General features: G+C 39.3%; 1 protein-coding gene across 2 annotated transcripts; it reads left to right on the forward strand.

The window, feature by feature from the left end:
- The first annotated feature begins 26 nt into the window (after positions 1-26).
- Positions 27-21,008, forward strand: LOC136444373 (origin recognition complex subunit 1-like). 2 transcript variants are annotated; one of them, XM_066441892.1, is made up of 17 exons: positions 27-393; positions 1,189-1,307; positions 1,943-2,121; positions 2,606-2,729; positions 3,317-3,625; positions 4,058-4,246; positions 4,740-5,220; positions 5,605-6,075; positions 6,847-6,948; positions 7,493-7,664; positions 9,401-9,508; positions 10,154-10,303; positions 13,199-13,318; positions 14,163-14,335; positions 14,942-15,029; positions 15,723-15,759; positions 19,956-21,008. In XM_066441892.1, exons 1-17 carry the CDS (start codon positions 281-283, stop codon positions 20,114-20,116), a joined length of 3,096 nt encoding a protein of 1,031 aa, XP_066297989.1. In that variant the 5' UTR covers positions 27-280; the 3' UTR covers positions 20,117-21,008. The 2 variants fall into 2 exon arrangements, with proteins under 2 accessions (XP_066297989.1, XP_066297990.1); XM_066441893.1 differs by having other exon boundaries at positions 1,946-2,121.
- The last annotated feature ends 483 nt before the right edge of the window (positions 21,009-21,491 follow it).

The following is a 21,491-nucleotide window of genomic DNA, read 5'->3' on the forward strand; positions in this document are numbered from 1 at the left end:
ACATCGAACACTTTCCCGCCAAAATTCTCAGCTCTTTAAACCATCCTGTTTTTTGGGGTCAGTGTAGCGAGAGGGTTTGTCGTCCTGTAAACGGATTTAAGTCGACAGCAACGTTTTTATAGACACTATCCGCTCTAATAATCCATGGCACCATCCTGTAAACGGCTCGCTTCAAAGATTGCGACGTAAAGGTCTCAGAATCGTCACTAGCGTATCGTTTTGGTGAGTCCCTGCGCCCCCCTCCCAACTTCCCCTGCTGCTTCCCGTGGTGTTGGCCACAATGCCCAGAACGCCTTCACGATATTTCAGCCGTGTGGAACAGAGTCCCGAGTTCTCATGGGTCGGGAAGGGGTTACAGCTGGAGAGGAGGCTGAAGGACCGTCTCTACTACAGGTAACGTTGTCTAAGAATGACAGGGCTAAGTTTATACCAAGATTGTGGCTATTGACAGGCTATCTAGGTAATTTTTGAATAACTGTAACTGTACCCAAATGCCCTGTTAGCTCAACTGGTAAAGAGATGGCACAGTAAACCATAAGTCGTGGGTTCAAATTCTGATAAATGCATAAATGCAGGCTAGCCTGTGAATGTGAATCATCATCATCATCTGTCAGCCTGTCAATAGCGGGGGGAAATCCTTATTGACAGGTTAGCCTGTTGATAGCCTCTGTCTAAAATGTTTTATCCAAAATTTTGATAACATCCCATATGTGCACGTTAAGTTACAATTGCAAGACAATGCTAGTAAGAACAGAAGTGAAGAAAGGAAAGGAAAGTAATCTCGAACCAGTTTAGCTCAAATCAAGGAGGTTATATCAATGAACAGATGAGCTAATCTTCCACTGGTCGTGACAGAGAGGACAGACGCTATGTACAGTATTTAAAAGTTCATTGTACCGGGGAAATTCCCGTAGCTCTTTTAGACAAGCACGATGAACAGTGGACCACGGCTTAACGTCCCGTCCTAAGGACTGCGACCCTTTCCGGCAGCGTGCATGTCGGGTGAGCGACACAGCCGGGATCGAACCCGGGGCATCTAGTTCCAGAGGCAAGATCGCTAACCACTGGACTACGCACGCTACCAGTCAGACGGATTCATAAGGTTTGGCTTTTTGAGATCAGGTTTAAGTACTAGTACATCTATCTTGACTCTATAATTGTACGTAACACACTGTTCTTTTTCTCCAGTGGTTTCCAGCATGGTGACATCACAGTATCAAAGGGAGACTTTGTGTATGTGGAGAATGCTGACTCTGTGGACCCAGACGACCGCTTTGTGGCCAAAGTCAAGGCCTTGTATGACACAGGTGGGTCATGATAGTACAACTAAATACATTTTGTAGTGAAATCCACCAGAAATAAAGCAATCAATTTAGTTGTTTGTATAGAATTTTCATGAAATAAACCACTTCATGGTTTGAACTGCACATGTGCACTGTGATGTACAGTTTGTACACGTACACGTAGTTATGGCTGATAGGTCAAAGTTAAAGGCCCCTAAGACAAACAAAACACATCTGTGAACATGGTATCAAGCATGGTCTAGACAAGAAAGTTGCTTACAAGTTAGGGGCCTTCACCTTTTTCCACACACATGCACAGTTCAAATCGTGAACTGGCTGATCTTTATAGCCGGTATATCCACCCTTTGGTGTGACCTAAGTTACCTAACCATTGTTCTAAGTAGGCTCATACACCAAAAATAGTTACTCAAGCAACTGGATGAGATTTTCAAACAGTCAGACATTTCAGACAGCAATTCCGCTGTCTTTTGTCAGTGACTAAAGAAAGGACTGGGAAACCAGGTTTTATACCAAAACTCTGAATAGATATGTTAATGAGGTTAAGACAATTTTTGTTTGTACAGTACATTCAAAGTAGGCTTATACTTTTACACTACCAATACTGAACTTTCCCTTAAATTTTGATTGTATCTGTCTAGGAGATGATGACGATAGTAGTTGCCACGTGGCCGTTGTACAATGGTACATGTTCTACAAAGAGATACCCGCTGGCAGGAGAAGGTTGGTACAGTCCAATGACCGACGAGAGGTCTTCGAATACACAAATAAGCGCGTGGACACGGACATCGATGCTGAAACCATCTGTGGCAGATGTCAGGTACACAACCTTAAACTTCAACTATCTTATGGTAAAACTCTCAAGAAACTCATAGAAACTGAAACTAATTTGGAAGGACAGGAACTCCTTTCTGCAATGAATGACAAGAAATTCTGGAGGACGAACTTCTCTTGCTGCACCTCGAAAGAGGAGGAACGATGATGATGATGATGATCGTAAAACAGATTAAATCCAGTGGGTACCCTAAAAGAGTCCGTGCCCCAAAAAATGAACGTCTGCATGTACGTGTGTCTATATCGGTGTAAAAATTCCTTTTAGCTAGCCCAGCTGATATCAAGCGTCAAACTGATGAAAGCTTGTTTGTAACTGAAGAAATTAGCAGGCAAAGTTCGGCAACCGCGTCCGAGGTCGGATGTACACAGCCCAAGTTATGTTTTTAAAAAGTAGTGCTACACAGTCTACTTTACATTCCCATTCCAGAAAGTGATATTGAATACTCCTAATTCCTAATTCATGATTTCAGATTGTGACCACCAGCCCTAATGATGACCCTGATGATGTTATTGATGAAGAGGACACAGAGCTGGATGTCTTGTTTGTCCGCTATGCCTTTGATGGTGAAGTTTTCACTGCTATCATGCCTCCAGGTAGGTGCTACTGTTTACTGTGTTTGTCTCCAGCTTCAGATCATTTCTGTCATTAGCGAATTTTTGCTCATCATGCTCCTATATTTGACATTGTTTTAATCTTTTCCATATCAGACATACCTATTCTGTCTATCAAGATTCGTATTTGTATTTATATTTATTAGCAATGAGACAAGTCATAACACAGGGTCAGCCAAGGTAGCTCTCGCCGGTAACAGCTGACCCACAATAATACAGACAAGCGTACAACTTAACTTACAACATGCACTTAAGCTAGTACATATCCTACAAATAATACATGTAGAATACAATATTATCCAAATGCCATTATAAATTTTGTCCAACAGAAGCAACAAGATCCCATCAAATGACAGAATGACACTGGTGAAAATTCTACTGTGTTCAGATTCAATTTCAATTGTCATTCATTTGTGGTTTATCCACAACAAGTAGATAAATGTGTTTCCTAGCTACCAAGAATTTAGAATTCCATAGAGAATTGTGTCACTTTGTATGTTGACATTTTTTTTTAAAATTGCTATGATGTAACATTCAGATAACTTATTAGGAACAACATGATGTTTCAGTCAGAGATTTTTCAAAGACACCTTCAAAGACTCCTTTGAAACAGCAGCCAAAAACTCCGGCCAAAACACCGTCAAGGTCAACGAGGTCAAGGGCATCTAGAGACGACGACAATAACAACAAGTCGAGGCATTCTGCTGGAAAGACACCCGCAAAGACTCCTGGGAAGTCAGACTCTAAGGCTGCTGGGAAAATGTCCAGAACTCCTGCTAGGTCAGAGGTCAGGGAATCCAGAGGAAGTGACATGAAAACTCCTCGGAAAGCTAGAAGTGAAGGTTCCAGTTGCAGGGGAGAAACTCCAGCTAAGAAAGGTGTCATCCTGTTATTTTTAGAAGTTTGTGTATGATCAATGTGTAAAAGGGATGAATGCTTGTTTCAGACAAAATCTTTGAAATTTGTTTTCAGATTTTTAACACTTCTGAAAATACAGTAAATGAGTTTCTTCTTTTGAATATGAAGTGGAAGAATTTAATTTTTGTTTGCATCTTAACAAATTTGCCATGAAGAAAAATCAGATCTTCAATGAAGTATGATACTAACTATACATTAAGTCCCTTTAGTTTCTTTTCCAACATACCGTTAAGTTTCCAATTGCGTATGCATCCCCATTAATGTACAGACTTTGGCCTCCATCTAGAACACCTGCTTGCGACTTGAAAAGTTAAAAAAATACACTATTGGGAACTTAATAGTATGTCAAGTGTGTTATTTGATAACTGATTTGTCTGTCTTTCTCTGTACAGTTCAACTGGTTTCACCGAAGAACAGGTCCTTTTCAACCACTGATGTTCTGGACATCCTGACTTCACCCGAACCAGATGTCTTTGGTGTAGAGTCTGATTATGATGACAGTAGCAGCAGTGATGATGATGATGATGATGATGATGATGGTAGTGGTAGAGCCAGGGCCATGAGGAGGGCTCTCTCACCTGGTAACTTTTATACACATACAGAAATATTCCGAAGTTTCTGTGAATTTAGTAGCTGTAGTGTAATGACTTTTATGTAGTTTGTATGTACAAATGTATGTCCGGGAAGATTTGCTGCCTGCAAATTTTGTATGTTGGTTAATGGCCGTAATAAAGTATCCAAGTATCAAAGTCTCTACAATTGTTTAGGTGGCTTCTAAAGAAGCAAAGGCTGTTCTGAAGGCACTGCATGCTTAGGACAACCACTTGAACCTTTAGGTAGAAAACAAATTGTGTGAAATGTCGTGCATTCGTTATTCACATGATACTAAAAGTGTTTTGTGATGACCTTGCCAGACCATTGACTGCTTATCATGAGTATCTTTTCAAACCTTTTTCATGCCTGAAATTCACAGGTATTCATCTACTTCCACTGCTTAATTTCATCAATGCAGATTGTTCTGCAAAACAAGAACAGAGCTCAGTTTTAAAACTCACGATATGTGTTAACTTCTAGATGGTGCAACACCTACAAGGAGTAGCAACAGACAGGCACTGAAGAAAGCTGCACGGGACAGAAGGGGAGACCTATCTGAAGCCCCTACCCCAGTGACAAACAAGAGGACTAGATTTAGCATTGCAAACGACAAGATGGAGAAAACCACAGAGGACCAAAATCAGAAGATGGCAGACAAGAAACGGCTCAACTTGCTGAATGGCATCGTTCTACTAGAACCTGTTCAAATTGCAAAACTGACTCCTCCAAGGAACGGCCTACGTCTAAGAATGGGAAATAACTCCAAGGATGTCACAAGTAGCTTGAAGACAGTTGCCAAGGGTACCCCAAAACGTGAGGTGGAGCTGAAGAAGACCACAGTTACCCCAAAGCTGTTGAAGAGAGATCAGAAGGGATGGGAAGTTGTCGCCAAAACAGGTTCTGCTAGGAAGTCTACACGGCTAGTAGAGAAAAGGACACCAGCAAGGACATTGAGAGCAAGGTAAGGGAAATTGGGTACAATTTTTGAGATAAGAATTATCTCTATAGATTAGATGGAAAGTTCTGCTAGACCAATTTCAGGTCATTTGTTACCTCAATGAAATTGGAGGTATTGTTTTTGGTGTGTGTGTCTCTGTATTTGAGGCTATTTATGGTCAGCATGATGTTAGGCCCTCTGCATGGATTGTAATGATCTTTGGTATGTGGGTAGGTCTTGGAAAGACGAAGGTCAAGGTCTTGTTTAGGCCCCCGGTGTATGACCTTGGTACTGCAACAAAACTTCTAGTTTATGTATCTTTTGTCCTGGACGTCGCTTTTGATGTAAGGAAGACGTGATGTAGGTTTGGGCCCCCTACCAGCTTGTTCCATTTTGTTTTTCTTGTAGGTCAAAGCAATGGTTACAAAGTGTGGAAAGTGACTCCGATGAAGCCAGAAGTTGCAAGAAACCCACCAAGGAAGAATCCAAGAAGAGAAGATCTACCGCACGAGGGAAAGTCTTGAAGGATATATCGGGTGGAGAAGACTCCTCAGACAATGATGAAGATTACAAACCCAGCCAAAAGACCAGAGTTTCATCTAGAAGACTCGCACAGCAAAACATTAAGGATGATTCGGAAAGTGACTCAAGTGAAGACAGTAGTACGGACGATGAAAAGATTCCTCGCAGAAAGTCTTCAAGGAAGTTGATAAATAGAGCAACCCCAGCACGGAAATCAGCTAAGACGCCGAAGAAGACGCCCCTGAAAACCCCTTCACGTAGGAAGAGTGTGCGTGCAGATGACATGATGCCAAACATCCCAAAAACGCCACGCCAAAGAAAAGAGCCAATGGGCGTTCTAGAGCAAGCCAGAGCTAGGTGTGTGTATTATAGTCAGAACCTATATATACGGTCATATTTATAGTTATCATTATCATCACTGTGCTCGCACTAAAGTTGGCCGTTATTGACTTCCATAATCATACTTTTTTATAGTACTGTTATTTTACAAGGGAGGGGTTCCTCCAAGGGAGCGATAACACCCTGGATTAATGATTTTACGAGGAGTTTTTGTTGCAACTTTTTTAGGAAAAAGCTGCCAAGTTCTCTGAGACTTCTTTTGTAACTGCACAAATTGGTTCTATCAACTGTGACTGAATTATCCTTAGATCACTAATATAATTATTATCTGTAGAAGAACAGGTTAAAAGAATAGCTGTTTTGCATTGATGTTGGTAGCTTTCATCTTTTGCAACTGTACAAATTGGTTTCATCAACTGTGATTGAATTATCCCAGGTTCACTGATATAGCTATTATCTTTAGAAGTACAGGTTAAAAGAATAAGTACACTGAATTGATTTTGTAAGCTCTCCTTTTGTAACTGCACAAATTGGTTTTATCAACTGTGACTGAATCATCCCTGGACCAGTAATATCATTTTTATCTTTAGAAGAAAGGGTTAAAAGAATAACTACACTCAATTGATTTTTGATTTTTCGTGTGAATGGCAAGTGCTCCCTTTTTGTCTTATTGATTTAAAAGAAAAATTACATTGAATTGATTTTTAGTTAACTCAATTATGAATGTGAATGTCAAGAATCAAATTTGCTCCCGTTTTGTATTATTGATTTACATTTCCTTTGTTGCAGGCTTCATGTAAGTGCTGTTCCGGAGTCCCTGCCGTGCAGAGAGTTGGAGTTTGGAAATATCTACTCCTTTGTGGAGGGCAGATTGTTGGACGGAACTGGAGGGTAAGGTTGTGTCTTTGAAACACAACACTTCTCTGAAACAACACGCTTATGCTTTCCTTTTATTTGTATTTACTTATAAATGTAGCAAGTCTTCAGGAAAGTAGAAAAATGGTCATTCATTTCATTCTTTTTTATTTGTTTTACTAGGGGAAATCACAAGTCATTGAGTCATATAATAATGTAGTCTAGTAGGTCAAAAGATAGTCTGGAAAAAGCTGCTAGTCTAGTTAAGAGAGCCATCAACTTGAATGTGACATTATGATTGTGAACAATTTGACAATTGTTCTTTATACTGTTACTGGTAGAGAACTCTTGTTTTCTTATATATTTGTGAGAAATCATAGACAGGGTGTTTCAGAAAAGTGTCAGGAAGATGATTTCTTGAATTCTTGTACACTTCTTATGAAGTAATCACCACAATACAGGTTCTCACCAGTCATATGAAAGTAACCTTGTTACCACAATACCACCTCTTATTTTGTTACTATACCACTATTACTTAACATTTCTATGTATAAGTAACAGTGTAATTTCCTGACCACAGGTGCATGTACATATCTGGAGTCCCGGGGACGGGAAAGACCGCGACTGTACACGAGGTTCTGCGTTGCCTCCAGGAGGAAGTGGACGAAAGTAACCTGCCCGAGTTTCAGTTCGTGGAGATTAACGGCATGAAAATGACGGACCCACACCAGGCCCACACCCAGATACTCAAGGTCATTGCAACCACTTTACAACACATCAAGTTTTTTTCTGAGAAGGGGAACAAGGGCGCTGCGCCCCCATGCCCTATTCTTGTGCCCCTCACCCTTGGGTCGCAGATTCTCTGATAAGCATAAAATTTGATGCTACATGGCCACAAGTGGCCACTGTCTTCAACTGTGACTTGTCTGACAGTAATTTCCCTCTCATCAAGAAGCCTTGGAGTGCCTCATTTTAAATCAAAATCCTTTAAAACTCCACACCAACACCCCCCTTTCTTTCAATGCCTCCTTACATTTTTTTCCTAGAAAAAGTTCTGTACACAAATGTTTGTCAGGGTCACAACACAATTCCTTATTGTGATACTTGTTTCTTGGCATGCAGAAAAATGGCTCGCAAGAGAAAAGTTTTGCCTCAGGCCCTGGAAAAATCTGAAAAAAAGCTTGAGAGAATCCATTCCTCTAAGTCTAACCTGTTGCAGCAAAAAAGATATGTTCACCTGCTGTAACTTGGTGGCTGCTGATGCACTTATTCTTTGAACTGCATAATCCAAATTTACCTATCTTGTAATTGTAACGAGGTATGATTCACATCGCTGGGTAAGAATATGTAGAAATAATCACGATAGCTTGCCCTACATCAAAAAGATAACATCCAGGGGAACACATATGTCGGTAGAACACCCAATGTGGCATGTGATTCTACCAGTAGATCTAGAGATCATGATCAGAGTTTCTGTTAACAGAGAAAGCAATCAGAATCTTTGCCACTACGATTATATAGTATTACTCAGAGAGATTACTAGTCGTCTGCTGGATAATTCTGAAGCTTAGAATGATGAATTGCTCAAAACAAAAAGTAATCTCTGTAATTATCGAGTTTTAATTATTGATTTATAAACATATCATATCTTACCTTGAACTACAATGTAGGAGAATCATTGACAATTATGACATAATGATCTTTATGAAAAAAATCAAGTCACAGATATCCAGCACATCCTTTATACATGATGAATTGCTCAAAACAAAAAGTAATCTCTCAGTCTGTAATTATCGAGTTGTAGTTATTGACTTGCAAACTAGTTATGGTAACTTACCTTCACCTACAATGTAGGGTAATCATTGACAATTAGAATATCTGATTTCCATGAAAAAATCAAGTCAATGATATCCAGCATATCCTTTATACATGGTGAATTGCTCAACACATTCATAAGTAATCTCTGTTATTATCTAGTTTTAGTGATTGATTTGTAAACATCTGATATCTTACCTTCATTTGATGTACCTAGGAGAATCATTGACAATCGGAATGTCTGATTTTCATGAAAAAAATGAAGTCAAAGATATTCCAACACATCTTTTATACATGAATCTGGCGCCCCTGTGGCATCGTGTTGCTTAACAGTTAGGGTGTTTGGTCCAGAACCCAGGTCCTGGGTTCCAATCCCATGACATGCCACCGATGTTGTGCCCTTGGGAAAGGCACTTAACACAAATCTCCTCAGTCAACCTCGGTGTAAAAATGGGTAGTACCTGACTTTGGTAAAAGACCTTCTAATACTGGGCCCTAGACCCTAACCCCACTGCCCCTTGGCCTCAAATAGGCTATGGGATTCCCCTTTTTTTATGTCATAAATAAATCATGGTATGAAGTAGTCTAGTTATATGGTGCTCATTACTCTAACATAGTCTTAAGGACTGTACTGACAATAAGGTCATGTGGAGTTTGCTGTTGTGTCCCACAGGCCCTGACTGGACAGAAGGCCACTCCAGAACACGCTGCTGAGATTTTAGACAAGAGGTTCAACACTCCCGCCCCTCGGAGAGAGTCCACAGTCCTACTGGTGGATGAGGTACGTTTTCTGCACCAATTCTGTCAACCTTCAATCCTATTTGAAACTTTGGCCCGATTTACACAAGGAAATTTAGGCTGCTCAAGTAGAGTTTCCGTACTAGAAAACGCTACTTGAGTGGCCTAGGGTTCGCCTTGCACGGCCCTGAGTCGACTAAAAAATGTGTGTGTTAATCAGGCGGCAGGCCTTTGACTTTTTCTGAGTCTACAACAAATGGTACAGTCAGTATGTGTATCTATGTCTACTATGCAGAACATATCTAACTTAATGTCTTCTTCTGGTAAAATATGTTGAAAATGGAAAATTCAAAGAAAGGGGGGAGGTTTCCCTGTCATCAAATTCATGAAAAGTGCTAAAGGATTTCTTAAAACTTGGAAAGGGAGCGATGATTGTAATATGTACTGTTGTGATGTTGTGCAGGCAATATTCTGATAATTTTGTAAGTTTTGCATTTCACACAAAGAATATCCTTGTAAAAGGATATGCAGTTCTCAAGTGTTTATACAGACTTTATATTTGGTTACTGTCTGCTGAGAAATTCATGTTATAAGTCTACATGATGACAGCCCATTGTGAACTTCCTGGCTTGAAATGTCGCTGAAGAGATATCCTTGTCATTCATTTCTAATCTTTGCTCCTCTTCAGTTGGACCTCTTGTGGACAAGGAAGCAGAGTGTCATGTACAACCTGTTCGACTGGCCCACCAGGCCCCAGGCCAAGCTCATTGTACTGGCCATCGCAAACACCATGGACCTGCCCGAGAGAATGATGATGAACAGGGTGTCCAGCCGTCTGGTTAGTACAAGTGCCTGTGTTTACAGGCCTGGGGTTCATCTAAAGAGGGGAACGGGGGTGGAGCGCTCCCATACCCTGACCATGCGCCCCCTTACCCTGGGGAGCACGTTCTCTGACAAGCATAAAATTCTGATTGACCAGGGATGCTACTAGGTCACATGGCCACAGTCTTCAACTGAGATTTGTCTGACAGTAATTTTGCCCCTCAGGAAGCCAAAGAATGCCCCATTGTAACTTAAAATTCTCTAAAACTCCACACCAGAAATCCCCCTTCCACACCATCCCTCCGCCTGGTTGCTCCACTACCTCGCAATGCTTCCCCTTGTAATTTTTTTCTAGAAAAACCCCTGTGCTACACATGTAGAGACTGTTGTATTAAGAAAAAAGGAAATTTAGGGAGACAAAACATTTTCATGTGTGAAATAAACAAAATGGAGGAATTATCTGAAAAAGAGGTAAAAAGCACCATTTGTGAAATGTCTTTTTACAGTACTCACATGGCACTTTAAGGATGAAGTTGTAATGTTTAAAAGTTTTCTCTACTTCACTCAAGTGCCGTGGATGGCTGAATGGTTAGGCCTAAGTCAAAAGGTCAAGGATTTGATTCATAGCCAAGTGTTGTGTCCTTGAAGAATGCACTTAGGGCAACTTTCCTAACACCCAATTATTGCTTGGAGGTAAAATGTTACAGGAGAGGAATGGGCTTTGACGTCAATTGCTGTGCCTAAGGTTAGCAACCCGCTGCCCCTATTGCCCTCTAAAAGGCTTTTGGGCCTCAAACTATACAACACTACTAACAATAGTGCGTGTATGTGTACTATTTATATATTTATTGTTGCACCAGTTATGTTTATCTTTTCTCGGATTTTTCTTTTTCACCATCACCACCACCACCTGCTGCAGCTGGACGTGACCCTGACATTTCATCCTCGGCGTTATGTCCTAGCGGGGCTTTGCCGAGTACTGTGTAGATGTAGATGTAGAATGATGTAGATGTAGAATGATGTAGATGTAGACCTCTGTATAAATACTTGCTCGCACGGTGTTAAACAGACAGAGAAAAAGTTACAAACCTTGCATTGTTCTTTTTAAAAGATCTGATACTTCTTTCCAGGGGTTAAACATTTGCATGCTTTTAAAATGAATGACGTTTTTAATAAATTGTACAATAAAACCTCACTAGAAACAGAATAATGAATAATGATGATGATGATGAGAAACAGAATTATATCTATTTGTCCACAAATTACAATGTAGTGATTATGGTCCCAGTGATATTATCTCCCCATTAATCTCCTATTTTCAGGGGCACTGTTGCAATCATTGTGTAATTAATGTAATTTATAGACCATTCAAGGTATTATGATAACCTTTGATTTCATGGTTCATGGTACAAAATCGTTTAAGAGTGACCTACATTCCTAAATTTTGGTAAAGTTTTTTTTTTGTGTTGGAAATTACAGTTCACCTTTGAGCCAGAGTACATTTCAGATACATCGTCAAACTACAGTTGTACTAAGTATTTATAAGGCTCTCCCCAGAAATTTAAAGCAAGGTGCTGCTTGACACAAAATCGTCTAAGAGTGACCTACATTTCTAAATTTGGATAAGGGTATTTGTGTTGAAAATTACAGTTCACCTTTGAGCCAGAGTACATTTCAGATACATCGTCCAACTACTAAAGTATTTATAAGGCTCTCCCCTGAAAGTTAAAGCAAGGTGCTGCTTGACACAAAATCGTCTAAGAGTGACCTACATTTCTAAATTTGGAACATTGTGGCTTGTAATTTTAGCAGTTGGGGGGAAAGAGAGGAGTTCACAACATTTAATTTTAGCGGTGGGAACAAACATCACTGTCTCAAATGTTAGTGATCAAATATTTGCTGTGATGAAATTTTAGCGGTTGACTAGTGACCGTAGTAGATATAATTAAGTTACCGTTAACAAATCAAGAATAACAGTACGTAGATTCGAAGATTCAAAAGATGGTGCTGCCTCAGCGATCGTAACAAGGTGATGTAGCACCATTATTGCATTGTTGCAATTATTGTATCCGCGATTGTGACGGCTCCCACCGTTGAGTTGTTTCGTGCCAGGCTGGAGCCCTGCACACCTTAGCCTGGGACCTCCTCCCCCCTACTTTGCCCCTCGTGAGTTTGGGAGAGCCATGAGTTTGAACTTAACTGTCTACTTGCTTGCACCTTAGGAACAGACAAGGCGTCAGGTTTCCCAGATGATGCCCCCCTTTAGCTAAATGTCATCAAAGGTTTTATCAGTAGTCACCAGATGGTGCCAGCTGATTACTCAGTTGAAAACTCCCTCCTGTCGGCTAGTATTAGTCAAACCTACTGTTAGCGCTTCAGGTATTTGCAAGTCTTAAGAGAAAGAAGTTTATCAAAATCTTAAAACTTAATTGTCATATTTCTTAAGGATGCAAATGATTATGAAGTCTGGCCACAGAACATATGTTAACCTTAACCTTGCTGCTTAAGCCAACAATCAGTACAAATTTCTGATGTATTTCTTAAGGATGCAAAAGATGCAAGTATGAAGTCTTGCCACAGAACATGTGTTAACCTTAACCTTGCTTAACTCCATAACCAGTGCAAATGTTTATAATTAAGGACACACAAAGTATGCTAATGATATCATCGTATGTGACAGTATGACTAATTGCTAGTGCTGTTGTGTGTCTTATGTTATCACTATTGGGTCTTCCATCACTTAAAGATCAGCACTATTACTTCTATTAGATCACAAATGATTATAAGCAGATTGCCCTGTAAGCCATGAGGAGATTGTGTTGTCATGATGTTTGGTCCCTGATGATCATTAAGTGTTACGATCTGTATCCCAGCTGACACCATCTTTTATTGCTTGTGACTTGTCGCGTAGGGGCTTACGCGGATGACATTCCAACCCTACACGTTCCGACAGTTGCAAGAGATCGTCATGTCGCGCATGAAGGGTCTCCAGGCTTTTGAGGACGATGCCATACAGCTTGCTGCTAGAAAGGTACTGTGTGCAGTGAGACATTCATTAATTGACAATCTAACAGACCATGTGACAAGAACTGAAATTTGAAATATAGAAATAGTGTGGCTGGTAGATCTAGCAAGGAGTTCAAGTTCAAATAAAAATGTGGTTGATCTTTGAATTCATACATCAGAGAAAGTGATTGAGATTGGAAGCAGTCACAAATTCTGGGAAAGTCCCCTGCTGAGATTCTGAGTAGTGCTAGTTAAAAAGCTACTTCAGAATGTGCTATACGTACATGCAGAATGGTTTCTTGCTGTTGCTTGTATAAATCACAGTCAAGTTTCTCTCTTGACAGAAGAAAAGACTGATCTTTCATATTTTCTACTAATGAATTATGCTTTAGCATGCTTAGGAAGATGCATCAAATCCTCATTATCGTGTATGAATGCTGTATTCCATCTTTATGTCCAATACGTCTAAGCAGATAACTTTGTCATGATGTATGATTCACATGTAGCATATCTTAATTCAGTTACTTGTTTCTCGTCAAAGGAAAAGTTGTGCATGGATTGGGATTCTGTGACTATGTGACTAAGCCTGTACTTTTTTGGTTGAATAATAAGAGAGTCTATCTGTATAGCCGGAGTAACCGCCCCTTGGCATAACACATCAGCTTTACAGGCATGTGGCATGGCAGTAGCTGGTTATCCTAACCTTTGTACATCTAGCAGCAAGAGTCGTTTAAAGCTATCTAATGTGGATAAATTGGTGGCAACAGCATCCACTCTACAATAGTCCTTGGGAAAAACTAATTTCTAAGTCTGATATCCATTGACTTGCCAACCTGATGATCTATTAACGGACGTGATGTTACATGTAGGTTGCCGCAGTGTCTGGTGACGCCAGAAGAGCACTGGACATCTGCCGACGCGCAACAGAACTAGCGGAGCTGGCCAAGACACCGGGTCGCAAGACAGCAGCCTTGGTGAACATGACTCACGTGGACACTGCTGTTCAAGAAATGTTCTCCTCACCCAAGATCATGGCCATAAGGTGAAGAAAGTTGAAAACTTAATTCTTTTTAAAAGGAGTGAGAAGGGATTTTCGAGGGTGTTAAGTTTTTAGCAGGATGGATTGCATTTTAAATCATGAAGACATAGCTGTTGGGATTAGCTTTGATCCACAAGCCTAAGGCGCCTGCTTTGCCCTGCTTGACTAATCGGTCTCACCAACGAGTCTAGACTGATGGAGAAAGAATACAAATTCAAATTTTGTTCGCATTTTACGTGCAAAATCACGTTTAAACTCAAGGTCACCTACAAAATCATTCAACTCTAATTTCTAGTTCTACTGAACTTTGCAATCCTATTTGTGACCTTGAAGAAGATCAATCTAATATGGGATCAAAGGTGCCAAGGAGCTTCAGTTTCCAATTATCCCATGATACTTTATCACCCCCTGCACATTTGAGTCATGAAGAACTGCTTTAAGTTAAAGCAGTGAGTGAATAGGTGGTGATGTTCATCTGACGTACGTTACTTATTCATACACGTACGTTACTTACTTCTGCTAGCGTTGCGATAACCAATAGCTGGGATTAGTGTGGCCTTGGCGTGCTCTATCATGCAAAAATAGAACAGTTTCCTGTTCCCGACACAGAAATGCATCACTTCAAGAGCAATTATTTCTGAAGGCTGTCGTCGCTGAGTTCCGAAGATCTGGGCTGGAAGAAGCCACTTTTCTACAGGTAATCAAAGAGATAGTATAAGGCATGTATAATACCCACCTGCATACGGCAATTTTTTTATAGAAAAAAATTCAGATTGCAGCTAAAATGCAACCTTGGCATTCTTCATAATGATTCAGCTATGCAGGAGCATACACAAGCACTTTGTAAAATCTATGCAAGAAGACAGTAAAGACTTGTTTTGTTGTAGAAGGTTGAAATATAGATTGTGGCTTGGGTAATTTGCATAAAATCTTCCTGAATTGCAGATAAAGTTTCTGACAACTTGCAATGTTGTAGGTAATAGAAAAGTATTCCAAGCCCTTGAGTTACATGTAACCATCTTTAACTTTTTAAGTTCATGCGGAGATCACTTTCATCTCATCTTTTGTGTCTTAACACTAATTAATTTAAAAAGGAATTATAGATGTGGTGTGCTTTTAATTGCTATTAATTGCAGAAGCTCTTACATGTTCATTAGTGATAATAACTTTTGATGACTTGTCAAAAATGTAATGAGCAATTTTACTAAAAACTTTGCCTGTGTCTTTCCGTTTACTTACAGAGAACTTGAAAGAGTAAAAACCTGTGTCACCTATGATAGCAATGATAAATACCTAATGTATAGCAATCAGTGCAAAAGCTTTGATCTCTATCCCGACAGTGATTGTTCTTTTGAACAGAGTCTGACACATTTTCCTTTCTGTTTGATAGGTTTTTCAGCAGCACGAATGTCTGTGTAGATTGGATGGTAAGTTATGCTATCCTCTAAGGCTCACACATATACATTGAACCTACATTTATTCTGCACTACCAATATATGTCCACCTAGAATACAGTCCCCATGGGGTCATGGACAAGTACATCTATAGTGTATTATGCAGTATCTGTAGCGTTTGGGGTCTAGGGGTGAGCAGGATCTAGAAGTCAACCCAACTTAAAGTTCTCCAGTTGTGCCTGTTAGAACTCCCTGGAGGTTGTTGGCAAGGTTGCTGAACTACATGTACATTTCCCCTACATTCACATTCATCTGCTCTTCGAGTGGTTTGCATGACAGTATTCCAACCTCCCATGTGTATACCTTGTAGGTTCAACTGCAGTTGGGAATACAATAAAGTTGATGTACAATTCATCACTAAAAGCAACTAGAAGATGAAAGGAAATCACATTTAATGATGGACCTCCTAACCCCCATTGTGAAATGAATTAAGATGAACCAATTTCATGCTATGTGATTTTTTGATGTTTTTTATAATGCCTCCTTGTCTTTAATTGCCATCCTTTTAAGTCTAGGCGACTATGTTCTACTGGATTGTAGTAATTATCTGTGTCTGACTAGGCCACCCACAGACTGCATTCACATTGATCTCAATTGCGAGTGTCTCCCTTTTAAGTCTTACATACTTTACTCTTTTGGAATTGGCAAGAACTACACATACATTGAGTTTTAATGAGGATGCTGGATAAGTAGCCCCTCATGTTTTTGTTACCTTGTTAGGCGCACCTTAGTTTGTAAAGCTAATCAGTTCTCATGTGGGAGTAAGGGCAATTTTACATACTGAAAGGTTAACCTCATGTAACCCCATGTAAATTGTAATACTTTTGTCACTTTTCTTTGTTACTGTTACAGTATCAGAAGTTAGATGTAACCTTAGCTAACCTCAGCTATGTGATATTTGACTACAGATTGGTACCTTTGCAATGGTAAGCAGTTTTTGATGTGCACTGCTTAACTCTTGATGCAAAGGTTTGGGGAGGCAACTTGGGTTTTTGCCCACATCTTGTTCCATCAATTGATGGGCTCTCATGTCTAACTACAGACAAAATCAATGGCCATCTTCACAGACAGTGGGCGCATCTGGATTGAAAAATCTTTATGTCAGAAAATGAGCATGGGTTTTCTAAATCATTAGTAAAATCAGAATATTGGGGGGAAACTGTAACCATCAATAAAGATGTGATTGGGATGAGAAATATCGTAGAAGTTTTGACGCAAGAGTCTTGTTCTATATTTTCATGCAAGAATGATTCTCAGAAGTTGTAACAAAGAGTTTTAAATCATTAAAAATGGAACGATAGAAGATTGGGGAAAACTGTAGGCATCAATAAAGATGCGTCTTGGGATAAGACATTTTCCTATTAGTTTTGACCCAAGAGTCTTGTTCTATATTGTACATGGAAGAATGATTCTCAGAACTTGTAACATGAAGTCGTAAATCTATCTACATGTCCCAAATGCAAACGAAAGTTCAATTGGCAGAGGTAGTTTTGGTCCATGCAGAGGTAAGAACCTGTAAGAACAGATGGAACTAAAGAAGATTGGGGAAAACTGTAACCATCAATAAACATGTGTCTCAGGATACTAAATTTCCTAGAAATTTTGATCCAAGGGTCTTGTTTGATATACATAAACAAGATTCTCAGAAATTGTAACTAAAGTTTGAAATCAATCTATTGTACATGTCTCAAAAGCAAATGAAAGTTGGCAGAGGTAGTTTTGGCCCATGCAGTGGTAAGAATCTGTTAGTACAGTAAATTAAAATAGATGGAACAATAGAAGATCGGGGAAAACTGTAACCATCAATAAAGATGTGTCTCGGGATAAGAAATATCCTGGAAGTTTGGATCCAATAGTCTTGTTTTTTTACATACTCATGGAAGAAAGATTCTCAGAAGTTGTGAAAAAAAAAGTTGTAAATCAATATATTTATCTTAAAAGCAAACGAAAATTGGCAGAGGTAGTTTTGTTCAATGCAGTGTTAAGAATCTGATGGAACAATATATGAAACCGCTGAAAAAAATGCTCAGAGATGCAGCAATAATGACTATGCAAAACAGAGACGGTCAGCGAACCGAGAAAGAAGTCAATTAGACTGAGTGGTTTATCGCGCTGGCGATTGTCAAGGGGTTCCCACCGTCTCTACACGGGTCATTGATGAAGACAGGAGGGAATTATTAGGTGCATAGATGAGGGGATAATGTGGCCAGTTAAAGCACAGGAACTATTTCCATTTTTGCGTTTCGGCGCATGCGCGCCGGAACGCATTGTCCTGGCTTTTACCTTCAAGCAAGGAGGAAGGAACCAGGGAAGCTTGGTTCAACACTGTGTCGCACACAATAAGACCTTATATGGCAATACGTTCTCAAATCCTTGTATAGCCGTTGCCTTATATGGCAAGAGAGCACGAAAATGCAGGCAGGCTAGATTTGCATGTGACACAGGACGGCGACCGCATGTAACTGCTACAACTGTTCGGAAATATCATTGCATTGTGGTTTCGGACTTTGATATCCTGAAAAATGACCATATTACATCTATTCCACAAGATTGCAGAAGAAAAAAAATGATTTCGTCAAGAAAACGACCAAAAATCGGCATAAATGATACCATATAGTGAGGTTATAGCATTACGTCCAGAGTGAATAGTTACGTACCGCAGCTTGGCCGATCTGGCAACGCGAAGCACTACGGACCCAGAAGATCCGGGTTCGTGTCCGTGCATAGATTTTTTTTTTCTTTTTAGATATTGAATATCAAAAATATATATTGATATTATATTAATTTATCAATATCATATTTATGAATATCATTTTTTTTCATTAATAAATAAAGAAATATTTTATATTTGTTATTTTTATATATTCATTTAATATATACAAGGCCTTTGTCTTATGAACAGGACTTCATAGATTCCAAACCCGGCATTCGAATTTTTCTGTTCATTGTAATGGAAAATACCGTGCAGCGGCTCCTATGCGCGGTAAGATGATTCTTGCAAAACACTCGCCACTAAACTTCTATCCCCGATGTAAACAGAGGCTCTTGATGTTGTTTGCAAAACAGCGATTCTTTGTTACAGTAGCAAATGCTCCATTGTTCAGTATCGACTTCATTCAGACAACACGGACGTGGAAAGTGGCGCCCCTCGGCACAAAACTATGGGAATTTTCATGAATTTTAGCAAAATTACCCAGGAAAATAAGGAAGAAATGTTGTAAATGCGGAAACCAGAATAATACGGATGAGGTAGCTGTTGATTTGTTTGACATTTGGTAGTCATTTTAGATAGAACCTTAGCTGTTATGAACTTCTATTTCACTTAATTACCATAGTGCTGATGATTCAATGGTGCTTTTTCAAATTTTATGTTTTATTGCGTGCCATGTACATAATTACATTGATAGCTTTTATAATGAGCCTATTATACATTTTACAAATAAGTACAAGTTGTAGGCCAAGACCAGCTTTTTCAAAAGCACTTAAGTTAAGTGACGTAACTTCAAAATTGCTTTCCCCAATCTGCCTTTCTCTATTAAGACAGTACTCATTTCCCAAAATGACAATTTTTCTTATAGACTGAACAGCCCTTGAGTGACTTCCTCTGGCAGATTTTACTTCAAGTAAAGGGAAAAGACAATTCACACTTATAAACGTAGCCGAAACGCCAGCTTTTTTTAAAAGCTCTTGTTTTTACTGCTTCCAATTTGCAAGTCAACCGCACTGTAGTTCCCAAACACAGGTAGGTCTCTCTTACTGACATCCAAAGAACCTTTTTTTACGTATAGTGACTCAGGTTTCTAGCTACTAGTAGTGCATTTTAGCATAACGGACCACCACGCTATTACTTGTGACCACCTCATAAGATTAGTACCATTACACATATTTCTCATCAAGCGTAAGACCACACCAATTTAATTTCTTGGTTAACGGATTTTTATTTTCAAAAAAAAAAAATTTTAGAAAAAAAAAAAATTAATGAAAACAGAAGGCTGAAAATAAAAATCCGTTAACCAATAAATTAAATTGGTGTGGCCTAATGGTACTTTGCAAGAATGGCATTTCAAACAATGAGTGGGACGTGAAAAAATGTAAAGCTGGAGACAGCCCTGGTTGAATGTAGCTGAAATAAATTAAAACCTGACCAAAATCCACCCTACCTGTTCCAGGTGTGACCGTGCCGACCATGTCCCAGCTGTCAGGTGTCTGCTCCACCCTCGGTGCCAGCCGCCTGCTCCTGGTGGAGGCTGGGAAGAGCGATCTGAGCCAACGTGTCCGCCTGAACGTCAGTCAGGACGATGTCATGTACGCACTCAGGGATAACAACTAAAGCCAGATATTAAGTGCCTTCAGAAGTGGTCCATGTTCAAAAGTCAACGTTTTCATTGGTTCAAAAGTCAACATTTTCATTGGATCTGTTATGTTGTGTTACTTAAACCCCTGTCTCACTGGACACTTTGCAAATTTTTCACCATTTTAAGCGGCACACTGTCTGCGATAGGGCAGCAAGCTGGCGTTTGTGCACGGCTCGTTTGCGGTTGTCATTTCCAAGCTGACGCCATCATGCCAGAGTACAGCGAGAAAGGGGCTATAAACTTACTAGTGTACAGGACCTCTAGTATCCTCATTAGTTAAATTACCACATTTAATCAGAAATGAGAATCACAAGGATTTAGATAGAAAAGCTTGACTTGAAAAGTTCTTGTTTTGTAGGAATATTTTTTGAAAGTCCACCAAAACAAATGCAAGTGGAATTGATACAAAAGAAGGATGTAGTTACATGTTATTCAGTTTGCAGGCCTAGGGTGTGTTGAAATGGTTGGATGGTGTGAATTGTTTTAACCATTTTAATATTCTTTTGATCTTTGATGTACATATTGAACCGTCATCTCAAGTTAAAGCCCTTTGTCCTTTTGTTCAATTAGTAGAAATAACACTTTTGATATTGTTTCATTTAATAGATAGGTTTCTGTAAAACTAGTAAATGTCTTACTTTTATGACCCTTTTACTACTTTTTACTGATTTTTAAGATGTTTTTTATCTGTTGATATATGTCATTGTTACAAGAGTAGTGGGAATAAATGAGTTTCTTTGAAACCATAGACATTAAAACCCAAACTGCAGTAATGAATATTGACAGTGCAGTTTATTATGTAGTCATGAGACCTTGCTTCTGTTGATATGTGATTTTAAAATAAATGCCATGTCGCTTATTTCAGTATTATCTTGTCATCTTGCTTTGATTTGTCATTTTTTTCTGTATCATGCTGCCATCTTTCATCGAGTTATCGCTTCTTTCAGAATCATTTTGCCATCTTTCATTGAGTTATGACGTCTTTCTTTATCATAGACGTGTTTCTTTATCATCTTACCATCTGTCATTGAGTTATGACGTATTTCTATACGTATCATCTTTCATTGTGTTGTCCCTCTTTCAGCATCAAATCTTCATGGCATCTTTCAGTTTTATTTCTTCATCTATCCTTTAGTTGTTTTACATGATGATCATCATTTTCTGTCATACACTTATGCTTCTCTGTAAAGTCAGCCAGTATTAATTCTCTACATTATAGTTGCAGATTCCAAAGATCTTAATACGTTATTGATTCACTAATTGAGTGCTTGTAGTATAGTTCCTGGGGATAATTAAGTCAAGCACTTTGTTGTGGTAGCCTAGTTCACTTCTGTGCGAATTCTGACAAAT

Source organism: Branchiostoma lanceolatum, chromosome 11 (assembly GCF_035083965.1).
Source record: "Branchiostoma lanceolatum isolate klBraLanc5 chromosome 11, klBraLanc5.hap2, whole genome shotgun sequence".
Taxonomy (NCBI): domain Eukaryota; kingdom Metazoa; phylum Chordata; class Leptocardii; order Amphioxiformes; family Branchiostomatidae; genus Branchiostoma; species Branchiostoma lanceolatum.